Source organism: Colias eurytheme, chromosome 8 (assembly GCF_061535395.1).
Source record: "Colias eurytheme isolate Ceu_HAF_F1 chromosome 8, ilColEury1 Martin Lab GWU primary, whole genome shotgun sequence".
Taxonomy (NCBI): Eukaryota; Metazoa; Arthropoda; class Insecta; order Lepidoptera; family Pieridae; genus Colias; species Colias eurytheme.
The window spans coordinates 11,550,971-11,572,086 of NC_142987.1; the positions used below are offsets into that span (position 1 = coordinate 11,550,971).

Sequence of the window (21,116 nt, forward strand, 5' to 3'; positions counted from 1 at the left end):
GAAAAAATTTCTTTATCTACTTACTGTTCATCAACAAAAACTTAAATCTTTAAAATCATACGACCTCAGATTAAACTTTTTTAAAATGGAAAGTCTTAAACATCGGAGATGGATGGCAGATCAAATGTTGTTATACAAAATTGTTACTAATTCGTACATTTGTCCTAATCTTCTTTCAAAAATTAATATAGCTGTTCCGAGGAGATACTCTAGGAAAACCAATGTATTTTTTGTCAAAAGATATAGAACCAATTTAGGCTTCAACAGTGTCATTGCTAGAGTTTGTCGGGAACATAATAGATTATTCAATGGTACAAAAGTTGACATCAACTTCCTTAGTTTGTTTGCATATAAAAACGTTTTACATAAAAATTATACTGATAAGAATAATGTTTTCTGATTGGTTACCTATCTTAATCTCGAATTTTAATATTCCGAATATCATAATCCAGAAAACGTTTGGACATTTTTTCATAACCCCGAATTTTAAAATTTCGAAGTTTTGTTTGCCATATAATCGCAACTCCGAATTTCATTTGCCCATTTCTTTATTTGTACGACGTTTTAGGCGCGGGTCAAACACAAGCGGTGCGGGCGCGGGCGTGCCATAAGCGCGCCTCTTCAATCTGTTTTGCACCACATCCTTCTTATACATTTTGTATAAAAGAATTTTGGACAGGCGTCGAGGCGGCACGCCACCGTTGCGCCGCGGGCGTACCGCAGGCGCGCTTCCCCCATCGCATCCAAATAGAGGTCAATTCACGGTCATACACAATCAAAAACAAATCGGGTGGTAGGAGACGGTAGCCTGTCAGTCAAAAATGTGTTCTCTCTGTGTGGAATTATATAGAGCTGCTATTACATACCCTTCTTCGTTTTGTTTTTAAAGGTGAATTGAATTAATCGATGAAATGATTTACACAGGTGATGGCAGTAGGGAAAGTGAAAATGAAGAAGAGCATAATGAAAGTTCCCATGTATTTACAATGTCAGAAATAAAGATAATCCTGATTTTGATTGTGTTTTTTATTTATTTGTAATTGTAATAATATTGTGGAATGATCAGTACTGTAAATACTTTTGAACTGAGATTTTAATGATAAGATTTATATGGTTTAAATGTAAACCTGTGTTTGAAAACCATATTTTATCTATACTAATATTATAAAGAGGAAAGGTTTGTATGTATGTATGTATGTATGTATGTATGTATGTATGTATGTATGTATGTATGTATGGTTTTCACGCATAAACTAGGTACTGGACCGATTTTGATGAAATTTGGCACAGATAATCTTTAGACCCTGAGAAAGAACATAGACTACCTTTTATTGCGAAATATGTACCACGGGCGAAGCCGGGGTGGACCGCTAGTACAATATAAATTTTGTGTTATTTTAACCTTCTTTTCTTCCATCATTACACCAGTACTACTTTAAAATTACTTTAAAAGTACTATAAAATTTTCCAAGTAAATTCCAACATTTTCAACAAAGATAATATATTTGCAATCGTGGGGTTATCCTCGCTATTTACTTACAAGGAATTATCAAAACAAAATCGTTACTTTCAAATTAATGTTAATCTCTTTTAGCACAAAAAACATAATTTTACTAAATTATGCATGAAGAAAATGCATTTAACCACTCTATATAAATATCATTTTCGGACGCCAACAGCGCGCCCGTTGCGCGCCGGCAGCGCGCCCGAGGCGCGCCGGCAGCGCGCCGGCGGCGCGCCCGAGGCGCGCCTGCAGCGCGCCCGCGGCGCGCCGGCAGTGCGCCCGCGGTGCGCCCGTTGCGCGCCGCGCCGCTTGTATATGTCCCGCGCCTTACAATCCAGACGAATGAATTCCAGACATACGAAATCTAAATGCACAAAATCCAGATGACCGTAATCCATATGCACGAAAGCCAGATTTTTAAAACACAAATTTTTGAAACACAGTTAATTGATATCCAGACAAACAATGTCCAGATTTTTGAAATTCCAATAAACGATATCCAGCAAAACGTAATCCTTCCAATGGGACGCAGCACGAACCTAACCTAACCTTCTGAATAGATTTTAACACTTTAAACTTTCTGTAATGGGCAAGTAAAACAATAGCGAGTCGGTTCTGGCACTCGCCGGCCGCTGCCGCGGCACGCTCGCTTCGCTCGCTCGGCTCGTGCATGGGGGCCGGGGGGTCACAGTTCAAACCTAACCTAACCTACTGAGTTGAATTTGATACTTAAACCTTTCTGTAATGGGCAAGTAAAACAATAGCGAGTCAGTTCTGGCACTCGCCGGCCGCTGCCGCGGCACGCTCGCTTCGCTCGCTCGGCTCGTGCATGGGGGCCGGGGGGTCACAGTTCAAACCTAACCTAACCTACTGAGTCGAATTTGATACTTAAACCTTTCTGTAATAGGCAAGTAAAACAATAGCGAGTCAGTTCTAGCGTGGGGGTCGTAGTTCAAACCTAACCTACTGAGTCGACTTTGACACTAAAACCGGTCTGTAATGGACAAGTAAAACAATAAATTTAATTACTGACAATGTTTATTTTCAGTCGATAGTAATAGTATAATCACGATTGTATGGAAATCAAATAAAAAGATTATGAAAATCTGGCAATAGTTTATCTGTTATACGATTATATGGGAACCAAATAAAAAGATTATGAAAATTTGGCAATAGTTTGTTTGGAAAATGGTACGATGGGAAACAAAAAAAAGTATTCTGAGAATCTGGTATATTGAGATCTGGATTATGAGAATACGGGAAACAAAAAAAAACTTTTTAAAAATCTGGTTTTGGTGCATCTGGAAATTGATTCATCTGGGAAATTAAAAAAGGAATTTTAAAAATTTGTCATTCATTACATCTGTCTTTTAAAAGTTCTAACAACCGTTTTCGGGGTTTTAAGATTCGGGTAATAGAAATTCGAGTTTTTAATAGGTTACCTTTCTGATTAGAATTTACACTACGATTAGAAGCTATAATTTGATACAATTCAACTCAAAAACGCATGTTGTATTTGCCTGTAATTGGATCTACATCTTGCTATGCATGCTAATTATGTCACATACTCAAAATCTTATATATAAAAATGAATCGCAAAATGTGTTGGTAAGCGCATAACTCGAGAACGGCTGAACCGATTTCGATAATTCTTTTTTTATTATATTCCTTGAAGTACGAGGATGGTTTTTATGTACAGAAAACGTAAATATGTACCACGGGCGAAGCCGGGGCGGACCGCTAGTATATTATAAATATAAGATGTACATCTGTTGGCAAATCAAATAAATAAAATAAATAAATAAAATAAATGTGTGTTGCTATGCAAAAGACTGCAAATGGGGATGCTTTTGTGATTTTTAATCACGTTAAAATTGAATTTCCCTGTGTATTTTAGCATGTAAGGGTATTATTTTTTTAAACTACCTGCTCGTGTTTGAAAGATAATATAGTGTGTTGCTATGCAAAAGGGTTGGAATGAGGATGTTTTTATGATTTTTAATCACGTTAAAATTGAATTTTCATGTATTTTAGCAGAAAACGAAAATATTTTTCTGCACGAGCTGCTCGTTGACTGTTCCGTCGTCTCGATGACGCCGCACCCCGCCCACTCACCCCGCACGCCCACGCTGACCGCAGCGTGCGACACCGCAAGCACCGCGCTGTCGCCGGGCGGCAGGCGCGCCGCGTACAGCCGCGCGAAGTAGAACGGCCACGCGCGGGCCAGCTCCACGCAGCGCCGCTTGGTGACCGCGCGAGCTGGGCCGGCTTGCTGCCGCAGCCAGGCCGTGCCCGCGCGACGTTCCGCGGACGAGATGCGTAATGACGGTAACGGGGATGTTATGTCGCTTACGATCTGCGACAAGTATTATCAGAAGTATTATCAGAACTAGACAAAATTTTAAAGGGACCAACCAGAACACTAAGTTTCAAATAAATAAAAAATCATATCATTCGTCCATGATCATCAATGTATATAATTACCTGTGCATACAACAGATCGAGCAGCGCCGGGTCGGAGTAGTTGTCGAGCGGCGCGAACACCTCCTTGCGCACGCGCAGCTTCCACGGCACGCGGCCGTACGTCACGTGCGGGGCGCGCTCCAGGGGGAGGAACGCGGCCGGCGCGGGGGCGTCGCCTGCGTGTTATAAAAATAAATATTTCATGTATTGATAATTGTGAAAAGTTGCATGGTAAATTGTTTTCACGTACGAAAAAATTTTCTTGCTTCAATGCAAGAGATTTTCTTTAAAAATCATGTCGTTTAAGGTCGGAACAATAAAAAATTTACACGAGCAGAGATGTTATACTTTATTTTTTTTACAAAAATTATAATTTTATTTTTTTTCTTTACATAAATGAATGGTACAATATTATGTTTATAAATCGTTAAGAAAACATAAATAAGATCTTTATTTGCTTAATTTTATAGCACTATGCATAATATTTTACTATAATAATTTACTTTCAACTTACTTATGAAAACATATAATTTAACAAAAATAAGAACTTACGTTCAAGATGTTCAGTTTTATCCGTGACGTGTGTGGACACAGACTGTCTTCTTTCCGCCTCCATCTTTCTATCTCTTTCCTTTTGCGCCATGTGCGTTTTGAAAGTCGGTCGATCATTCCTTTTCAATGAGTCCTCATTATTCGGGGGAAATACTACATCTGACCGCGGACTCTCCCTGGTCCTTCCCATCAACATATCCCGGGAATTTTTCCTACCGTCGTAACGCTCGAAATCGTCAACAAACATGTTCCTATCAAACTCTTCCTTCCTTTCTGTACGCATAGGAGATATCTCATAAATCTCTGATGCATCACGTCCAGAGAAATTGTCCTGGTCTCTTCTACCTATTTCTGAGTCCCATTCGTCACGACCTTTGTCATCATAGCTTCTAGTTTCTGATTCATCGCCCCAATCATCTCTACGATGCTGTTTATCTCGACGATCAGAAGTTAGGAAGCGTGCTGCTAAATCGTCCGCTTGTGATTCGTTGTCTTCTTTACGCCGTGAACTCCAATTCGCTAGGAAATTGTGACGATCGTCGGCTTCTCTATTTTGATGTACTCCGAATGTATCTCTGTCACGTCTGAGTTGAGCAAAAGTAGATGTGTCAGAGGGCGGGGGTGGGGCAGGCTTGTCTGGTGGAGACGGAGGGGAAAGTGGTGGTGGTGGTGCTGGGCCGGGGGGTGCGGGAGGTAGAGGGGGAGGGGGTGCATCCCACCTCGGTCCACCACCTAATTGCCTTTCTAGCATTAATTTTCTCGTATCTTCCAATTTGTTTATAGTACGCGGCGTTTCCGCGTTTGAAGATGAACTTCTTACAGAATGGTTAGCTGTCACGCGTTCTAAGCGTTGTCGCATTTCAGAACTGAGTTTTAATTTGCCAACACTGCCTGGGGAAGGTCGTTGGGCGCCGATTTCGAAGCTGCGTCGCGCAGTTCTCTGTGAAGGCGGTTCTCTCGGTGAAGGTTGGCCATCGACCTCGAATTCTTCCCAATCAATTCCAGGAGACACTTCAGAACGCGATCTGCCACGCGGTTCGTGTTCACCATTAGTTTGCGCTTGCGGCGTGTGTCTCCTTTGTATTTGTCGCAGTTTGAATTTAGTAAAATCTTGCGTGGTGTCTTGTGGCACTGAGTCTTTTGGTGGGGGCCACCTCCACTTTCCAATACGGACTGTTTTTGCACGGCCGTATGGATCTAAGAAAGGTCTGGCTTCTGATGGGTCCATATCATGCAGTGGAGGAGGCATAGGTGGGGGTGGAGGTGGCGGAGCACCTGTAGAAGTGCTTTCATTAGATTCCCGCCTGGCTTTCGGTGTATTTCTAGGTGGGGAGTGTACTTGAGCGTGTACTACAGTCGAGGATCGAACTGGCGATGTGGGCGCTGATTCCGGTTCCACAACTTGACCAGCGAGCAACGTTTGTAAAGCTTGGTTCTGAGCGAGTAACTGCTGTTGTATTTGCAAGTTTTGCGCCATTGCGTTTTGTAGGAAGGCGCGTTGTAAGTTCTGGTGGTATGCGTTGATGTCCACTGTGCCTGGAGGCGGGAGATGCAAGCCTAAAGCTGCGGCCAAAGCTTCTGGTGTAGCAGGCATGGCTGGCATCGACGGTGGCATGGACATTGCTCCGTAACTTAGAGAAGTATTCGCTGAAGCAGCTCTTGGTGTAGCACCACCGCCTTTAATAGCACCTGACAAACTTTCTCCATCCGTCAATCTTTTCAGGCTATCATTTAGAAATATCGGATCGAATAAATTTGTTATATAATCATCTACGGAATCAACGTTTGATTCTTTACGACTAGGTTGTTTCTCTTCCTTTCCACCTCCCTTGATGTTATATTCTAGATCTTCTGAGTTCAAAATATCGAGCTGTTCGCTGTAGGAACAAGTGAGGATGTTGTCAATGAATTTGTCGTAATCTCTTCCCCCTTTAATGCTGGCTGCCAGAGATCTGTATAGGGATAATTATGAAATATTAATAATACGATATATATTTATGAGTCGTATTTTAGAACAACGGTTGATGAATAATAAACTCGTTTAAATTTAAAACAATATTGTGAAGCAAATTTTGATAATTTTGTTTAGTCTTCATTTAGTATAGTCTTCGGAGTTATAAAAATTAATTGACACATCTGTAACTAATTTATATATGCAGTTAAGTTTACAAAGAAATCTGTGGATCCTTTTTTTTTTCAATATGTATCTAAAATAGCCAGGCTGCATAATATACTGCACCACAACCTGATGGTAAGTAGTGATGTAGTCGATGAAAGGGCATGCCTTTCTAGATAGAGCCTATTCACTCTTACCTTGAATAAAATATTATTTAAATTGTATTTCTCTGGGAAGACGGAAGCGGGTAAAATTGAAAAATCGAAAGCTGAAATTGAAAGCTGCAAAGTATCTTGTAAAAATCATAACGCAAAAGCACAATAACCCACCTAGCATCGGACAGCTCATCGATATTGGGGTCCAACACGGGCGAGAACAGATCGTCCAGGAACTGGTCCACGTCGGAGGCCTGGCTCGGCACGCGCACACGACGCACGTGCGACGCGAGGGACGGGGCTTCTGACGTGTCTGACATTGCTGACGATCTAGAGGGGGAATATGGGGGATATTTTTATGGATTGTTTTATTTATGGGCGTATTATTGTTATTACATGTTTCAAATTATGGAATAAATGAGTAAAAAATAGTGTGCAATATTCTGAAGAGGAATATTTAATAATAAGTTTGACATAAGTTCAATGTTACAATAAAAAAGGAACAAGTTTCACACATTAGAATCTCAATAATTTAAGTCAGATAAGTCTGTTTTAAAATAATTAAATGTAATTTAAAAAAAAATAACTTCATTTTCATAATAACTTATTCGAATAAAAAATATCAGTACGTCATGCTTACCTAACGCCACCAAACTCGGAGCTCTTCTCAATATACGCGCGACTGGACTGTGAGCCAGCGGGCGCGCGCTTCCCAGCATACTGCGACTTTATATATCTTGGGGGAAGTACACGGGAGTACTCCTCTCCCTTGCTGCTCCCCACACTGGGCGCCAATCGCTCCACAGAGTGGTATCTATCGTTCAAACGCGATTGTGACAACCCTAGATCTGATAACTTCGAAGGTTGTGGCACAGGGTTGTCACCCAACAAGTTATCAAGTGAACGACTGCGAACTTTGTCGCTCTGTTGCTCGAAATATCTCTCGTTGAGCGCTGATTCGCGGGAAAGGATGTCGTGGGACACCTTTCTGGAATATTCGTTCTTGGTTTCCATTTTCCAGTTGTATTCAGAGTTCTCTTCGATGGAATCTTGTAAGATCCGTTGGATGCTTGGTGATCTGGATTTTGGTGGTTCTGGTGGTGGTACCTAGGAAATAATCACATGATGGTTATTTGTTAAATATATTTAATAGCAGTAGCCCGCTGTTTCAACTTAGATTTTTTATGAAAGATACATTCAGGTCTGTATTCTTCATGTTTAAAATTTGTATTTATTTGCTGTTTACTGTTTTTACGTTTCATCCACATGATTGCTTAGAATGTAGTTAAAAAAGAGGTAGAATTGCCACGTCAGACGTGATTTCGAATTAATAGATTTTCTCCAAATATAAAATTTCAATCATTTACAAGCATTTTAAATCCAAAAATACTTGTAATAAACGAACCTGTGGTCGCAAAGTTCTTTCGCTATCAATAGACGACGCTCTAGGCGGCGGCGCGGGCGGAGTGTGTCGAACCGGCGCTGCGGGAGTTGTATGTGTCGAATTTGTCAAATTTGTCGAATGTGAATGTGTCGAATGTGTCAAATGGTTTGGTGACACAGGTGTGGGGGAGGGGGAGGGGCTGTTGGAAGGGGATGCGGCTCGGAGGGCGCTTCGCCCACATAGCGCGGGGACCGTTTCCATTTCCCCAACTGTGTCTAGGATGTAGTCGCAGCCGGCCCATTCTGGAAGGAATCGTATTATGAGGACATATTATATTAAATAATAATCTACTTATGAAGCAAAAACTTTGTATTTATTGTTTCAATCTTATATATAAAAATGAATCGCAAAATGTGTTGGTAAGCGCATAACTCGAGAACGGCTGAACCGAATTAGATAATTCTTTTTTTATTATATTCCTTGAAGTCCGAGGATGGTTTTTATGTAGAGAAAACGTAAATATGTTCCACGGGCGAAGCCGGGGCGGACCGCTAGTAAGAAATAAATACAAATAATATACTGCGAAAGGATGAGTTTAAAAGGCATAATAGTATAGAAAAATATATCAAATCAATAAAAAAAGAACACACTCCCATTGCATGCATGTCTCTATTTTGTATATTTTTTTTCTATTTGTAACGGCCATTAAAGCGTTTTCACACATTCATTCATACCATACTCTATTGTTTATGGCTGCGGTCGAATTTCGACTACTAAGCGACGAGTGTATATTAAATTTCTGGGTGCATTAAAGGCAGACATTTAACACACAAATAGACATAAGTTCTCTTTACAATATACATCCTAACTAATATTTTAAATGCGAAAGTATGTTTGTTTGTCCTTTCACCTAAGCCTAGTATTACAATTTAACGAAACTCACCAGTAAGCTGTCCATTATGCTCCAAAGTGACAGACCAGCCGGTAGCATCCCGCGCGATGCCGGCAGCGGCTAGAGCTGCAGATGCGGCCTTTTCGCATGTCGTCCATGAGTCTACGCATACTTTTTCCACGCGATCTGGAGAGAAAAATAAGTTGTAAATGTGTATGTAGGAATATAAGCAGATTTGGTTAAAAAGACGTGTGGCACTCGGGGACTGCCGCGGTAAAGCTATTGCATGCTATGTCTTCAAGCCACACCTCCGCGCCCGTCGGAGTGGGGAGTGTGAGGTTTTTTCGTTACGGGATTTCTGGATTCGGTCCCCGCGCTCAAGGCCCGCGATAGAAGCTATGGAATAGCTTAAAAATAATACTTACTTGAATTTTTCAATAATTCATTATGTTTAAATTCAAACCCATGATAGATTAAATTGAAAAGAGGATATTTGTAAGTCAGTCAAAAATAATATTAGGAATAACGTACATTAAATAATGTGAATTGTGAAATCAAGATTTTCTTAACTTTAAAATCTTTAATCCGACTTTTTTATTATTTCTTGAATTTTAAAGATCCGACTCGAAGGACCATCCCCAAGATATTATTTATTTCCCACCTGTAGGCAAATGTAACGCCAGAGCTGGTCTAGCCTGTTCCTTATTAGCCCTCCACTCCAGTAGTGTGGGCGGAGTTCGCCTCGCAACGCCGTGCGCTCGCGCCGCATTCGCTTCGCTTCCGCACACGAGGCGTAGCATGCGTTCTCTTTCGGAGCCTTCATAGCGCTCGGATATTAGACGTACTAGGTACCTGTTAAAGAGATTAATTATACATTATAATTGTAATCCATACTAATATTATAAATGCGAAAGTAACTCTGTCTGTCTGTTTGTTACTCAATCACGCCTAAACTACTGAACCAATTTTCATGAAATTTGGTATGGAGATATTACGGGTATCAAACCCGAGAAAGGACATAGGCTACTTTTTATCCCGGGAAAATGACGCAATCCCGGAAATCCCACGGGAACGGGAACTATGCGGGTTTTTCTTTGACTGCGCAGGCGAAGCCGCGGGCGGAAACCTAGTTTATGATAATGCGAAAAAATGTGAGCATGTGACTGTTTCCCATCATTTCTCCAAACCCAAGGTAACTTATTTGAGTTCTTAACTTACGCGATTAATTAGAAATGAAAGAATTTAATAGATTTTTAAAGCGATTTATTCATGATACTATATCGAGCGTGGTCTGAATGAATGATGAAATAAATCACATTTAAAATCTGTTAAAATCTATAGAGCATTTTGCATGCCTATTTCGGCTAATGTGTAATTTTTGCAAACTTTTGTACACACATTATGCAAATAAAGAGTTATTTATTAAATCTCTTACTTATGCAAAGCAGCTCCAGGTGGAAAGGCAGCTAAGCAATGTGCCAACAATGGTGAGGCTCGTGAATCCTGACTACATAACTGTACAAGCACTTCGTCCCTAAGACCGCGGGAGTTCATGCCTTTCGATGCTATGTAGTCGGCTATTAGCTGAAAACATTATAAGTTAAAAATATAAATCTCGTGTCACAATGTTTGTCCTCAATGGACTCCTAAACCACTTAACCGATTATAATAAAATTCGCACACCATGTGCAGTTCGATCCAACTTGAGAGATAGGATAGTTTAAACATGTAGGTACCACGGACGAAGCCGGGACGGACCGCTAGTAAGTTAAAAATAGTTTTGTATTGTCTATATACTGTTGTGAAATAGGAATTGAAATGCAATATAACTTGGACTAATCAAAATATCATGTGTAATTCTTGTAACCTAACCAAAAATAATTATGTTCACGGAATAATTGCGCAGCAAACATTAAAAATAACTTTTTTCAAGTTATGAGAAAATGTTGCATCACAATTGATATTGCAAATCAAAAAGTTTAAAAAAAGAGCGTATGTGCCGAGCACATGGGTTAGACTGAAACTTCTTTGTCAATATTCAAAGTTACTAAAATCGTCGCCTTACTCCATGACGTGACAGTATTGCCATGATGCGACCTTGAAATTTTACTCTCAATGCGCCTAAAGATGTCTCACTTTTAAAAATATGTAACTTTAAAACGTACCTTTTGTCTAGTTTCTTTTCCTGACGCGGATTCATCGCACCATCTCAATATTAACTTGAACACTGCAACAGCATCGTTGAAGTCTTGATCCCTGAAACAAATTCATAAATATAAGATTGTCTTTTTATGGAAATAAAATAAATCAATGATAAATAATTATATTATGGACAGGTTGTTGGTTTCAGATATTTTTTAAAGTGAAACTTCTTCAGGCGCGTTGAGAGTAAAATTTCAAGGTCGCGTCATAGAAATACATCATGCGTCATGGAAAACGACGATTATGGTATATTTTAATCTTGCCAAAGAAGTTTCACTTCTGAAACGTGTGCTCGGCACTTTTTATTACACTTCTCGGTTTTGCTACCAAATTAAAGTATGACAAAATTTAAATGTGCGTAAAAAGAATATATTTTTCAGTTTAAGTTTTTTTTTACATATCTGGTCACGTGATTCTAATTTGAAATGAAAAGTTAATTTTCACCAATTCTGGTAAAATACTAACCTAACAGCAGCTTTTGACAGAATAGGCTTGGTAATGGGGTGTTTCCGTGGCGAAAGCTGTCCACCATCAGCGAAGTAGACCGAGCTGAACTTGGAGAACGCGAACTGGTGCAGGTCTTTTGGCAGCTGGATGCGTTCGTCTTCTGAGTAGACGTCTGATATCTGGGGTTAAAGGATTATTATATTGGGTGTTCACTACCTTTTCGGTTCCATAAAATAAAAAATACGTGTGGCACTCGGGGACTGCCGCGGTTAAGCTATTGCATGCTATGCCTTCAAGCCACACCTCCGCGCCCGTCGGAGTGGGGAGCGTGAGGTTTTTCGTTACTAAATTTCTGGATTCGGTCCCCGCGCTCAAGGCCCGCGATAGAAGCTATGCAATAGCTTAAAAATACAACTATAACCAAGTATTTTTATTTTATGGAACCAGACTATATTTTCAATGAAATTTAAAGGATTTTTTTTCAACATTTTTTATTTTAAATATTTATGATGACTTATGTACATGCTATTTAGCAGATTACATGCATGTTGTGTACTTGTCTGTAATTTTAAAGTATCGGTTCTTTCCAGTATTTTAATATTATCGTTGACTGAAATTTTTGTGTGTAGGGTTATTTGCATTAGGAAATTTTGGATATTATAAAATTACCTTAGTTATATTCCTCTCAGTATGCGGCGGTTGCCACTCATCAATCTTGGACAGGATGAAGGCCAGTTCAGCTGGTACCTCCAGCACTTGTAGACTTTCTGCCTTTGCTTTTTGTTCTGCTGCGCGGCGTCTGTAATGTTTTAATGATAGTTTTTTCATACTCGAAGGACCAAATAGTCAAAATAACTATGTGATTTTTTTATATTTTGTAAAAAAATGAAGTTATATTGATTTCTTTTGTGAAATAAAGCTTCTACTAGAAGAAGGAGGAAATTGTGATAGATTCAATTCTTCTTCTCGTTACATTTTAAACGTGAAACGGCGTAATTTTTATACCACAGTGACTAAAAATTTTAAGATCAAATTAAATATATTTCAAACTAATGTGGTTTAACAATACACTGCAATTCTAGGAAGTAACTCAACAAAACATAACTTATACATTCAATTTTAGTATGTAATTATTTACTTCACACCAATTCAGGATCCCAACCACAAAAAACTACACCCTGTTTACCTATCAATAACATCACTCACTTAGCAGCAGCCTGTTGTGCCTCCAGCCGTCTCTTCATCTGCTGCTTCATAGCCGCAACCCGTTTCCTCGCCTGTCGTCCCCTCACTAGCGCCTGGACCCGGACTACACCACGTCTTGCTGTGAGGAAGGTCGCTCGGTCTCGGGATCCTTTCCACCAGGATTGGATCCGGATGGCCGAGTGACGCATTTGGTGGTAGCGCTTTCTGGAATGGTATATTTGTGTTAATTAGGTAAATCTAAGCGTTGGGAAATCGTTCTCTTATATGAACTGCCTGTTACAACTGTCAAATCCTGAAAATTAACAAAGGCGTAGTTGGGATAATTTAAACAGAGCATTAATACAACATTTTAAAATGTGCTAATGAAAGCATTCAAATTAGGTGACATTTTATGGTATATTGCAGAAATTGAGTTGCAGATGTACATCTGAGTATTGTTATTAAGTTTTAGATAAAAGGTACAAAATTGAAAATAATAATCAGGTTCTTTAACCAATTTGGTAACATGTAATCACATAAGAAAACACTTCCTTTTTAGTTACATACCTAGCAAGATATCCCCTCACATGCGCCTGTAATGTGGTAGCAGCGGCTCTGAGCTTGTCAGCTCGAGCCCTCTCTAGCGCTCTGTGTAGGGCTTCGCGGATGAACACGCGGGCTGCGCCTAGTTGGAAGTCTGCCCCCACTAGATGAGATAAAATGCTTTATGTAAGAGTAAGCTCGTTTTGGAATTGATTAGGGACTTTTATTTATAGAAATAAAAATATTTTTCTTTGGTTGTAGTTAAGTTAATAATATGGTTTCTTTGGTAAACACTATCCTACAGTATTATTTTTTTCTTGAGATTGGCACGTTCAGGCCGTTTTCGAAGTAAATATTTTAACCTTATGTTAATTTATATACATTTTATATCACTTACTCAGAAACATCGCTTTGTAATTATAAGTTTTCTTTTTAAATCTTTTCCAACTAAACCTTTTCACTTTCGTTTCTTTTTCATCCACTTTTTTCGACACTTTCTTTTCCTTTTCCCCAATCTTTTTTGACACTTTAACATCATCTTCCTCCAAATTTTTAGATACTGTACTATCATTTTCTTCTAAAACTTTCGACACTGAACTATTATTTTCGTCCAATACTTGCGACACTGAACTATAATTTTCGTCCAATACTTTCGACACTGTACTATAATTTTCATCTAGATCATTCGATAAAATACTACAGTTATCACCAAATTCTTTCGATAATGTACTATAATTTTCGCTAAATCCTTTCGACACAGTACTGTAATTGTCGTCAAATTCTTCAGAGACTAAACTAAAATTATCATCAATTTCTCCCGAAACTATGCTATAATTTTCGTCCATTTTTGGACGCAGGTTTTCACAAACTATTCAAGTTTGAACGATAATGTGATAGAAGGCTTATCAGAAGTTGGCATGTCTTAATTAAAATGGTAATTATTATGTCGTTAAATTGCATTTAGATTTTGATAAGGTCTAACGGAGATCTATGATTATGGTTTTGGCTTATCATCCCTGGAAATAGCGGTTCTTTCGATTTCGTTTTTGTCATGTTTATTAATGAAGCATTGATACTGATAGGACATAGGTGTTCGAATATTTTTGTATGTATTTTAAAAATGCACCCTTTTGCACGTGCATGGTAAAAATAATGCTTTAATTATAGTTTAAAACTTAACAAGACAGGTGTCATTTGAATTCTCTTTGCATCTCGGCTAATGTTTAAGCACACAAAGTTTTCTATAATAAAAAAGTGAAAAAGTTTTTTTTTATATGAAACACATAAATGATAAAATATACATACCAGCTCCTGTAGGTGGCATTTCAACGAGGATTGAGTTGCAAATCTCGCGGTACGGCGTTGAGCGAGCCGGCATCGATTTCAAAAGGTACCTGAATTTGATAAAATTCTATTAGGTATATTTTTTCTAATTTAATTATTACTTATTGTCATAAACTGTTACAAATTATAAACATATTTATTAACCAGATTGAAATTTATATTTTTATATGACTAAAATTTGGATACTAAGTGGTGTAGAGTAAATAATTGAACTACATCATGTAACCTTTTTTTGTGTAAATTTTTATTAAAATTGAAATCACAAACCAATTTTTCTTATTTAACTAAGCCAGTCGTCGGTGTTGGGCTGGATCTACTAACCTATATCTCTCCACGAACGCCTGGAACGGGATCCTAATGGGATATCCCATTTGCCGCATCTTGATGGTATCCAGCATCCCGGTATATCTCAATTGTGTGAGCACACACGGCATGTCAAAGCGCATAGATTTGTCAGTATTCGGTTTGATGCAGCGGACGAACCAGGGGTTGCAACGTGACATCGATTCTACCAGCTGTTGCAGACTGTCTGAGAACCTGGGAAGCGATAATATATAAATAGCTGGACAAAAATATACCAATGGACTTGACTTGAAACCAGATTGTTTCTTGAGAAATACGTGGAATATAAACTGCATTTTTTTGTTTTGGCATTGTACATTGCAGCAGTTTTATTTTTCACATAAAAAATAAAAAAATCAATAATTATCAAGCTGGCCGTTAACCGTCGTTTATTTAAATAAATATATAAATCAATAAGACTTTTTTATAAGGCACTAGCGGTCCGCCCCGGCTTCGCCCGTGGTACATAATATTTACGTTTTCTCTACATAAGAACCATCCTTGTACTTCAAGGAATATAATAAAAAAAGAATTATCGAAATCGGTTCAGCCGTTCTCGAGTTATGCGCTTACCAACACATTTTGCGATTCATCTTCACTACATAGTATAAAACAAAGTCGATTTCCCTGTCCCTATGTCCTTATGTCCCTATGTCCCTTTGTACGCTTAAATCTTTGAAACTACGCAACGGATTTTGATGCGGTTTTTTTTAATAGATAGAGTGATTCAAGAGGAAGGTTTATATGTATAATAACATCCATTAAATAGTGGAGAAGTACTGTTATTTTTGAGGTTTCTAAAGTGATGTCGTAAAAAATTACATTTTTTCCGCTTACATTGCAAACGCAGGCTGAACCCTACGAGTTTTATCAAAATAATGTACTAAGTATTATACACATTGAAAAGGTCTATAGAAAAGTCCGCGATGGTATATGTCTATCTCTTATGGATAACCCACAATAACATTTTTTTGTCATTTACTTTTTACGAAAAATAATGGCTAATTTTCGATGCGATTTTAACCAATACAGCATTAATCCTTAACCAATTAAATACCTTGAATACATTGTTCGTTTAATATAGATCTATATGGCCCTTTACACCGTATGATTTAAGTGAATATTTTCGAAGATATTACAGATTTAAAAATTGCGGGACGTAGCGTTTGCGGCGGTACCGGCCGGCCGCCAGGCTATCTATACGAAGTCGGAGCGGGCCGCTATGTTTTTATATACAACGTTCACAGTTTTTCTGTAGTGTATTTAGTATCAGCATTGCACCCGTGCGAAGCCGGGGCGGGTCGCTAGTCTTATATAAAAATGAATCGCAAAATGTGTTGGTAAGCGCATAACTCGAGAACGGCTGAACCGATTTCGATAATTCTTTTTTTATTATATTCCTTGAAGTACGAGGATGGTTCTTATATAGAGAAAACGTAAATATTATGTACCACGGGCGAAGCCGGGGCGGACCGCTAGTTTTTATATATAAATTTATTTCAAAAACAATATTGCACGCCTCATAAGCGAAGCGTTGAGGTGGGTACTACTGTCACTTCGCGCAAAACATCTGATTTTTCAAACTTAAAATGTCTTTATGTATCATACATTGCACTTGTAAGATAAAACATACACACACATATTAAGAAAAAACACTATTTTTAACATTCATGATATTTTTGATGGCATTTTTGTTATTTAAACTAGTTAAAAAACAGTTTTAAAAAGTTCTGTCTTGGACGTCCGTGTGTCTGTATGTGCGGAGGATTTTCTTGTTAACACGATAGCGACCGAAATACTTTACTAATCGAGTCTTTTTTTTTCTCTTACGCTTGAGTATGCTCAGGAATAGAACCCTTTCATTTTTCAGGGTCTGATTCGATGTGGTTTAATTGTTATTAAATAAACAAAAATAATAATTAATAAATAATTATTTAAAAAAAATTATGAGGCGTGCACTTTTGGATTTTCCAAATTATTTTATATTGGTTTTGGATACAATATGACTACCATCCGTTTGTAAAACAGGATAAAACTTTTTATATGACTTGACCTTTTAAATATTGTAATTATTACAGGAAACCGCAGAATCCTGAAAAACATTTTATTTAATTGATATTATAATTAATTACAAATAAATAAATAAATCGTTTTTTTGCAAGTAAACATGGTATACATTGGTGATAAGATACATTATTACAGCATGTGTAGCCGTCATTCAACGGCATGCAAATTACTTAAATACATTAAACATTTTATATGTCATATCTTTCTTAATTTTATTTAATTAAAATCAATTCATTTTTTATTCATTCACATTATTATAATTAATATTTCACAATTCATTCGAATCTATACTAATACATATTACAAAAATGAAGAGTTTGTTTGTTTGTTTGAACGCGCTAATCTCGGGAACTACTGGTCCGATTTGAAAAATTCTTTCGATGTTAGCCCATTTATCGTATAGGAAGGTTATAGGCTATATATCATCACGCTACGACCAACAGGAGTGGAGCCACGGGGGTGAAACCGCGCGGAGCAGCTAGTACTGTATAATATGTTACCTAGCAGCAACAGTAGGCGTCCTCGGCTTCATAGTAACAAAGCGACCATTGGCACCCCTGGGCAGGGTTTTATTGGCATCATGATGAGCTCTCAACTGCGCAGACATTTCAGCAACTAAGGGCACTTCGCTACTACACAGCAGTTCCAGGACATCACCTCGGAGCGCGTCCCGGTTCTTGTCCAGGAAACCTTCTACGTTGTACCATACTTGGCCAGCGTAGTGTTTCACCTGGAGGGTATTAAAATAATTATTGAATGATTAATGCGTATCATAATTTTGAACAGATTTTGACTATCTTATTTGGTAAAACGTTTCTCTTTGAATGAAATTGTTACAACTATATGGCAATTTTAAATATTTTTGAAGTAAAACTTCTTTAGGCGCGACTAGGGAGTAACTCAGATTTTTTTTCTGACGGAAGTAACGCTGTGTAGTTTCCGCCATTTAAAAATAATAATTCTGATTGGTTGTAAGTATATGTCATATACTACACGCTTCTTGACTTATACGCCAGCTAGTGGCAAATATCATAATCAATTAGGATTATTTATTTTCAAATTTTCAAACGGATCAATTGTGAATAGCAAAGTGAATGAAAAATTCAACAGTTTTAAAAACATTATTTTAAATTGCAAAATTTTTTGAAAATCTCTAAATATATACTTGTTTATTTATTACTTTTAAAATAAGTAAATTAAAAATAAAAATAAACATGTTGCGGATCAATCTATTTTAAATATTGCTGAAGACAAAGTAGTATCCATAGCAACAGATATGTATATAGGTTGTCATTCAGTTGAACAAGAAGCATATGTACGCCAACAATTTCATAAAATGTCAGTTATTGATACAGGAGGATCGCCTTATGAAATCATATTAGTTCTTAACAAATTTTACATTATTACAACCAATATTGATGTATCTGATGGCTTAGCCAACGGTTGTGTTGGAAAGTTAGTGTATATTGAACGTGATGACAGTGATAACATCATACGCTTATGGCTTGAGTTTCCTGGTAAGATAGGAGAGAAAATTAGGAAAAAAGCTGCCCATCATATTCAAACTCTAAACATTAGTAGAACAGCAGTCCCAATTTTACGAAGATCGTCATCTGTACCAATGAATAGAAATAAGACAATATTTGCAAAGAGAAATCACTTTCCATTAGTATCTGCTTGTGCGCTTACAATACATAAGTCTCAAGGTGGTACTTTTGATCAAATCGTTTATGAATACAATAAAAGTCACAGTCAGCAGCTGTTATATGTAGCATTATCACGAGTAACTGATATAAATGGATTGTTCATTGTCTCAAACACCGATGACAACAAATTTTATCATGGAAGAAAGCGTCCAGGGGGAATAGTTGATTTACAGTGTGAATTTGAAAGACTTTCAAATTCTCGCCTAATAACACAACAGGAAGAATTATATAACCTTGTAAATGAGAGTAACATTACACTATTTTCCTTCAACTGCCAAAGTTTACGTGCTCATGTTTCTGATCTGAATGATAAAGTATTAAAAAGGTCCACATTGCTGTTATTTTCCGAAACTTGGATGAAAAATGACGAACAAATTCTTATTGAAAATTTTTATTGCGTTACCCAATACAAACGACCCAACTCAACTGCTGGTGGAGTAGCTGTATATCATTCATCTACAGATACACTGAACAATGTAACACCAATTCAAAATATTTCACCAACTATATTATCACAAATTTCCGATGAGGTTTCACAAATTGGTGACATCGCCTTGGTTCGATGTGTTAATACGAATGACCAACCTGTGATTATCGTTGTTATTTATATTTCTACAAATACTAGCCTGACAAATATCATAAAATTTATTCATCAGCAATTACTTCACTTCACAATTGAAGGTTCTCGACTTTTAAATAGTAATTATCATGAATTACCGATGATTCTAACTGGAGATTTTAATGTTAATTTTCGCTCTCAGGAATCTCAGCCGTTAATTGATTTTTTAGAAGAAAAATTTGATTTATCTATGAATACTTCTCGACTTCATTCAACAACGCGTTTCGGTACAACGATAGATGCTGTATTTTCAAGAAAAGTAGCAAATTTAGAGAGTAAAATTTATGTTTCACATTATAGTTACCACAAACCTATAATTTCGTACGTAAGAAATTATGATGACATTCAATTACCTGTTTCAAATGAATAATATTAATATAACATTTAAATAATCTTTGTAAAGCACATGAATCTTATATATAAAAATGAATCGCAAAATGTGTTGGTAAGCGCATAACTCGAGAACGGCTGAACCGATTTCGATCATTCTTTTTTTATTATATTCCTTGAAGTACGAGGATGGTTTTTATGTAGAGAAAACGTAAATATTATGTACCACGGGCGAAGCCGGGGCGGACCGCTAGTATATATATATAAATGAATCGCAAAATGTGTTGGTAAGCGCATAACTCGAGAACGGCTGAACCGATTTCGATAATTCTTTTTTTATTATATTCCTTGAAGTACGAGGATGGTTCTTATGTAGAGAAAACGTAAACATGTACCACGGGCGAAGCCGGGGCGGACCGCTAGTCTTATATATAAAAATGAATCGCAAAATGTGTTGGTAAGCGCATAACTCGAGAACGGCTGAACCGATTTCGATAATTCTTTTTTTATTATATCCCTTGAAGTACGAGGATGGTTCTTATAGCTAGAGAGCTAGTTAGTTTAGTTTTAGTGCAGTGGCAGTGTAAATGTTGTTGTTGAGGTTATGTAAATTTAACACTTTAGTTAACTACCAAGATATAAAGAAATGAGGATAGGACACAATAACTATTGGTTGAGGTATTTATAAACTCATAATATACTTTTAAAAAAATCACGTTTTAATAAATTTCTAGAATTAAATTAGAACAGCTGATTCAAAATAGCCTAAAAAATCTTAATAATAATAATTACGCTTCACAGCAAGAAGAAATGTACCATATGTACCCGCACAAAGTCGATATTGTGTTGCCTACCGTTCGACTCAATGGCTAGGGTTGTAACTACCTTTAATAATTATTACCAAACTAATAAACCGAGTGATGCGAAATAACCATAATTCTTTTAGAGTTTGATAAAATGATCAGGCAGGTATTTTCTTTAATCCTCTGAATTCTCGGTTGGAGAGAAAACGTAAACATGTACCACGGGCGAAGCCGGGGCGGACCGCTAGTAATAAATATAATTAAATTATAATATAATATTTATTTATTTAAGTTAATATTTAATCATTTCAGTGATATATGTCGTCAACGCCAAAGAAGTTTTACTTCAATCGCGCGTAAAGGTTACACGCACACACTTTTTTTTTTTTACATAATATGTACTCTAATTTAAAGTTTTAAACTACTTGATAGACTGTAAAAATAAAATTCTCGCACTTCACT

The 21,116-nt window shown here is 37.4% G+C and overlaps 1 protein-coding gene across 1 annotated transcript in view; it reads right to left on the reverse strand.

Annotated features, from left to right (window-relative positions):
• Positions 1 to 21,116, reverse strand: part of Myo10A (unconventional myosin 10A) — a 105,527-nt gene that overhangs the window by 45,600 nt on the left and 38,811 nt on the right. The window contains exons 6-22 of the mRNA XM_090104977.1: positions 17,697 to 17,926; positions 15,109 to 15,324; positions 14,749 to 14,837; positions 13,468 to 13,606; positions 12,922 to 13,125; positions 12,385 to 12,514; positions 11,734 to 11,894; positions 11,232 to 11,322; positions 10,502 to 10,650; positions 9,728 to 9,918; positions 9,118 to 9,252; positions 8,196 to 8,476; positions 7,431 to 7,897; positions 6,965 to 7,120; positions 4,520 to 6,471; positions 3,989 to 4,143; positions 3,620 to 3,860 (exon numbers count right to left, since the gene is read on the reverse strand). Of these exons, the coding sequence (XP_089961103.1) occupies positions 3,620 to 3,860; positions 3,989 to 4,143; positions 4,520 to 6,471; positions 6,965 to 7,120; positions 7,431 to 7,897; positions 8,196 to 8,476; positions 9,118 to 9,252; positions 9,728 to 9,918; positions 10,502 to 10,650; positions 11,232 to 11,322; positions 11,734 to 11,894; positions 12,385 to 12,514; positions 12,922 to 13,125; positions 13,468 to 13,606; positions 14,749 to 14,837; positions 15,109 to 15,324; positions 17,697 to 17,926 (4,987 nt within the window). The remainder of the gene's footprint in view (positions 1 to 3,619; positions 3,861 to 3,988; positions 4,144 to 4,519; positions 6,472 to 6,964; positions 7,121 to 7,430; positions 7,898 to 8,195; positions 8,477 to 9,117; positions 9,253 to 9,727; positions 9,919 to 10,501; positions 10,651 to 11,231; positions 11,323 to 11,733; positions 11,895 to 12,384; positions 12,515 to 12,921; positions 13,126 to 13,467; positions 13,607 to 14,748; positions 14,838 to 15,108; positions 15,325 to 17,696; positions 17,927 to 21,116) is intronic.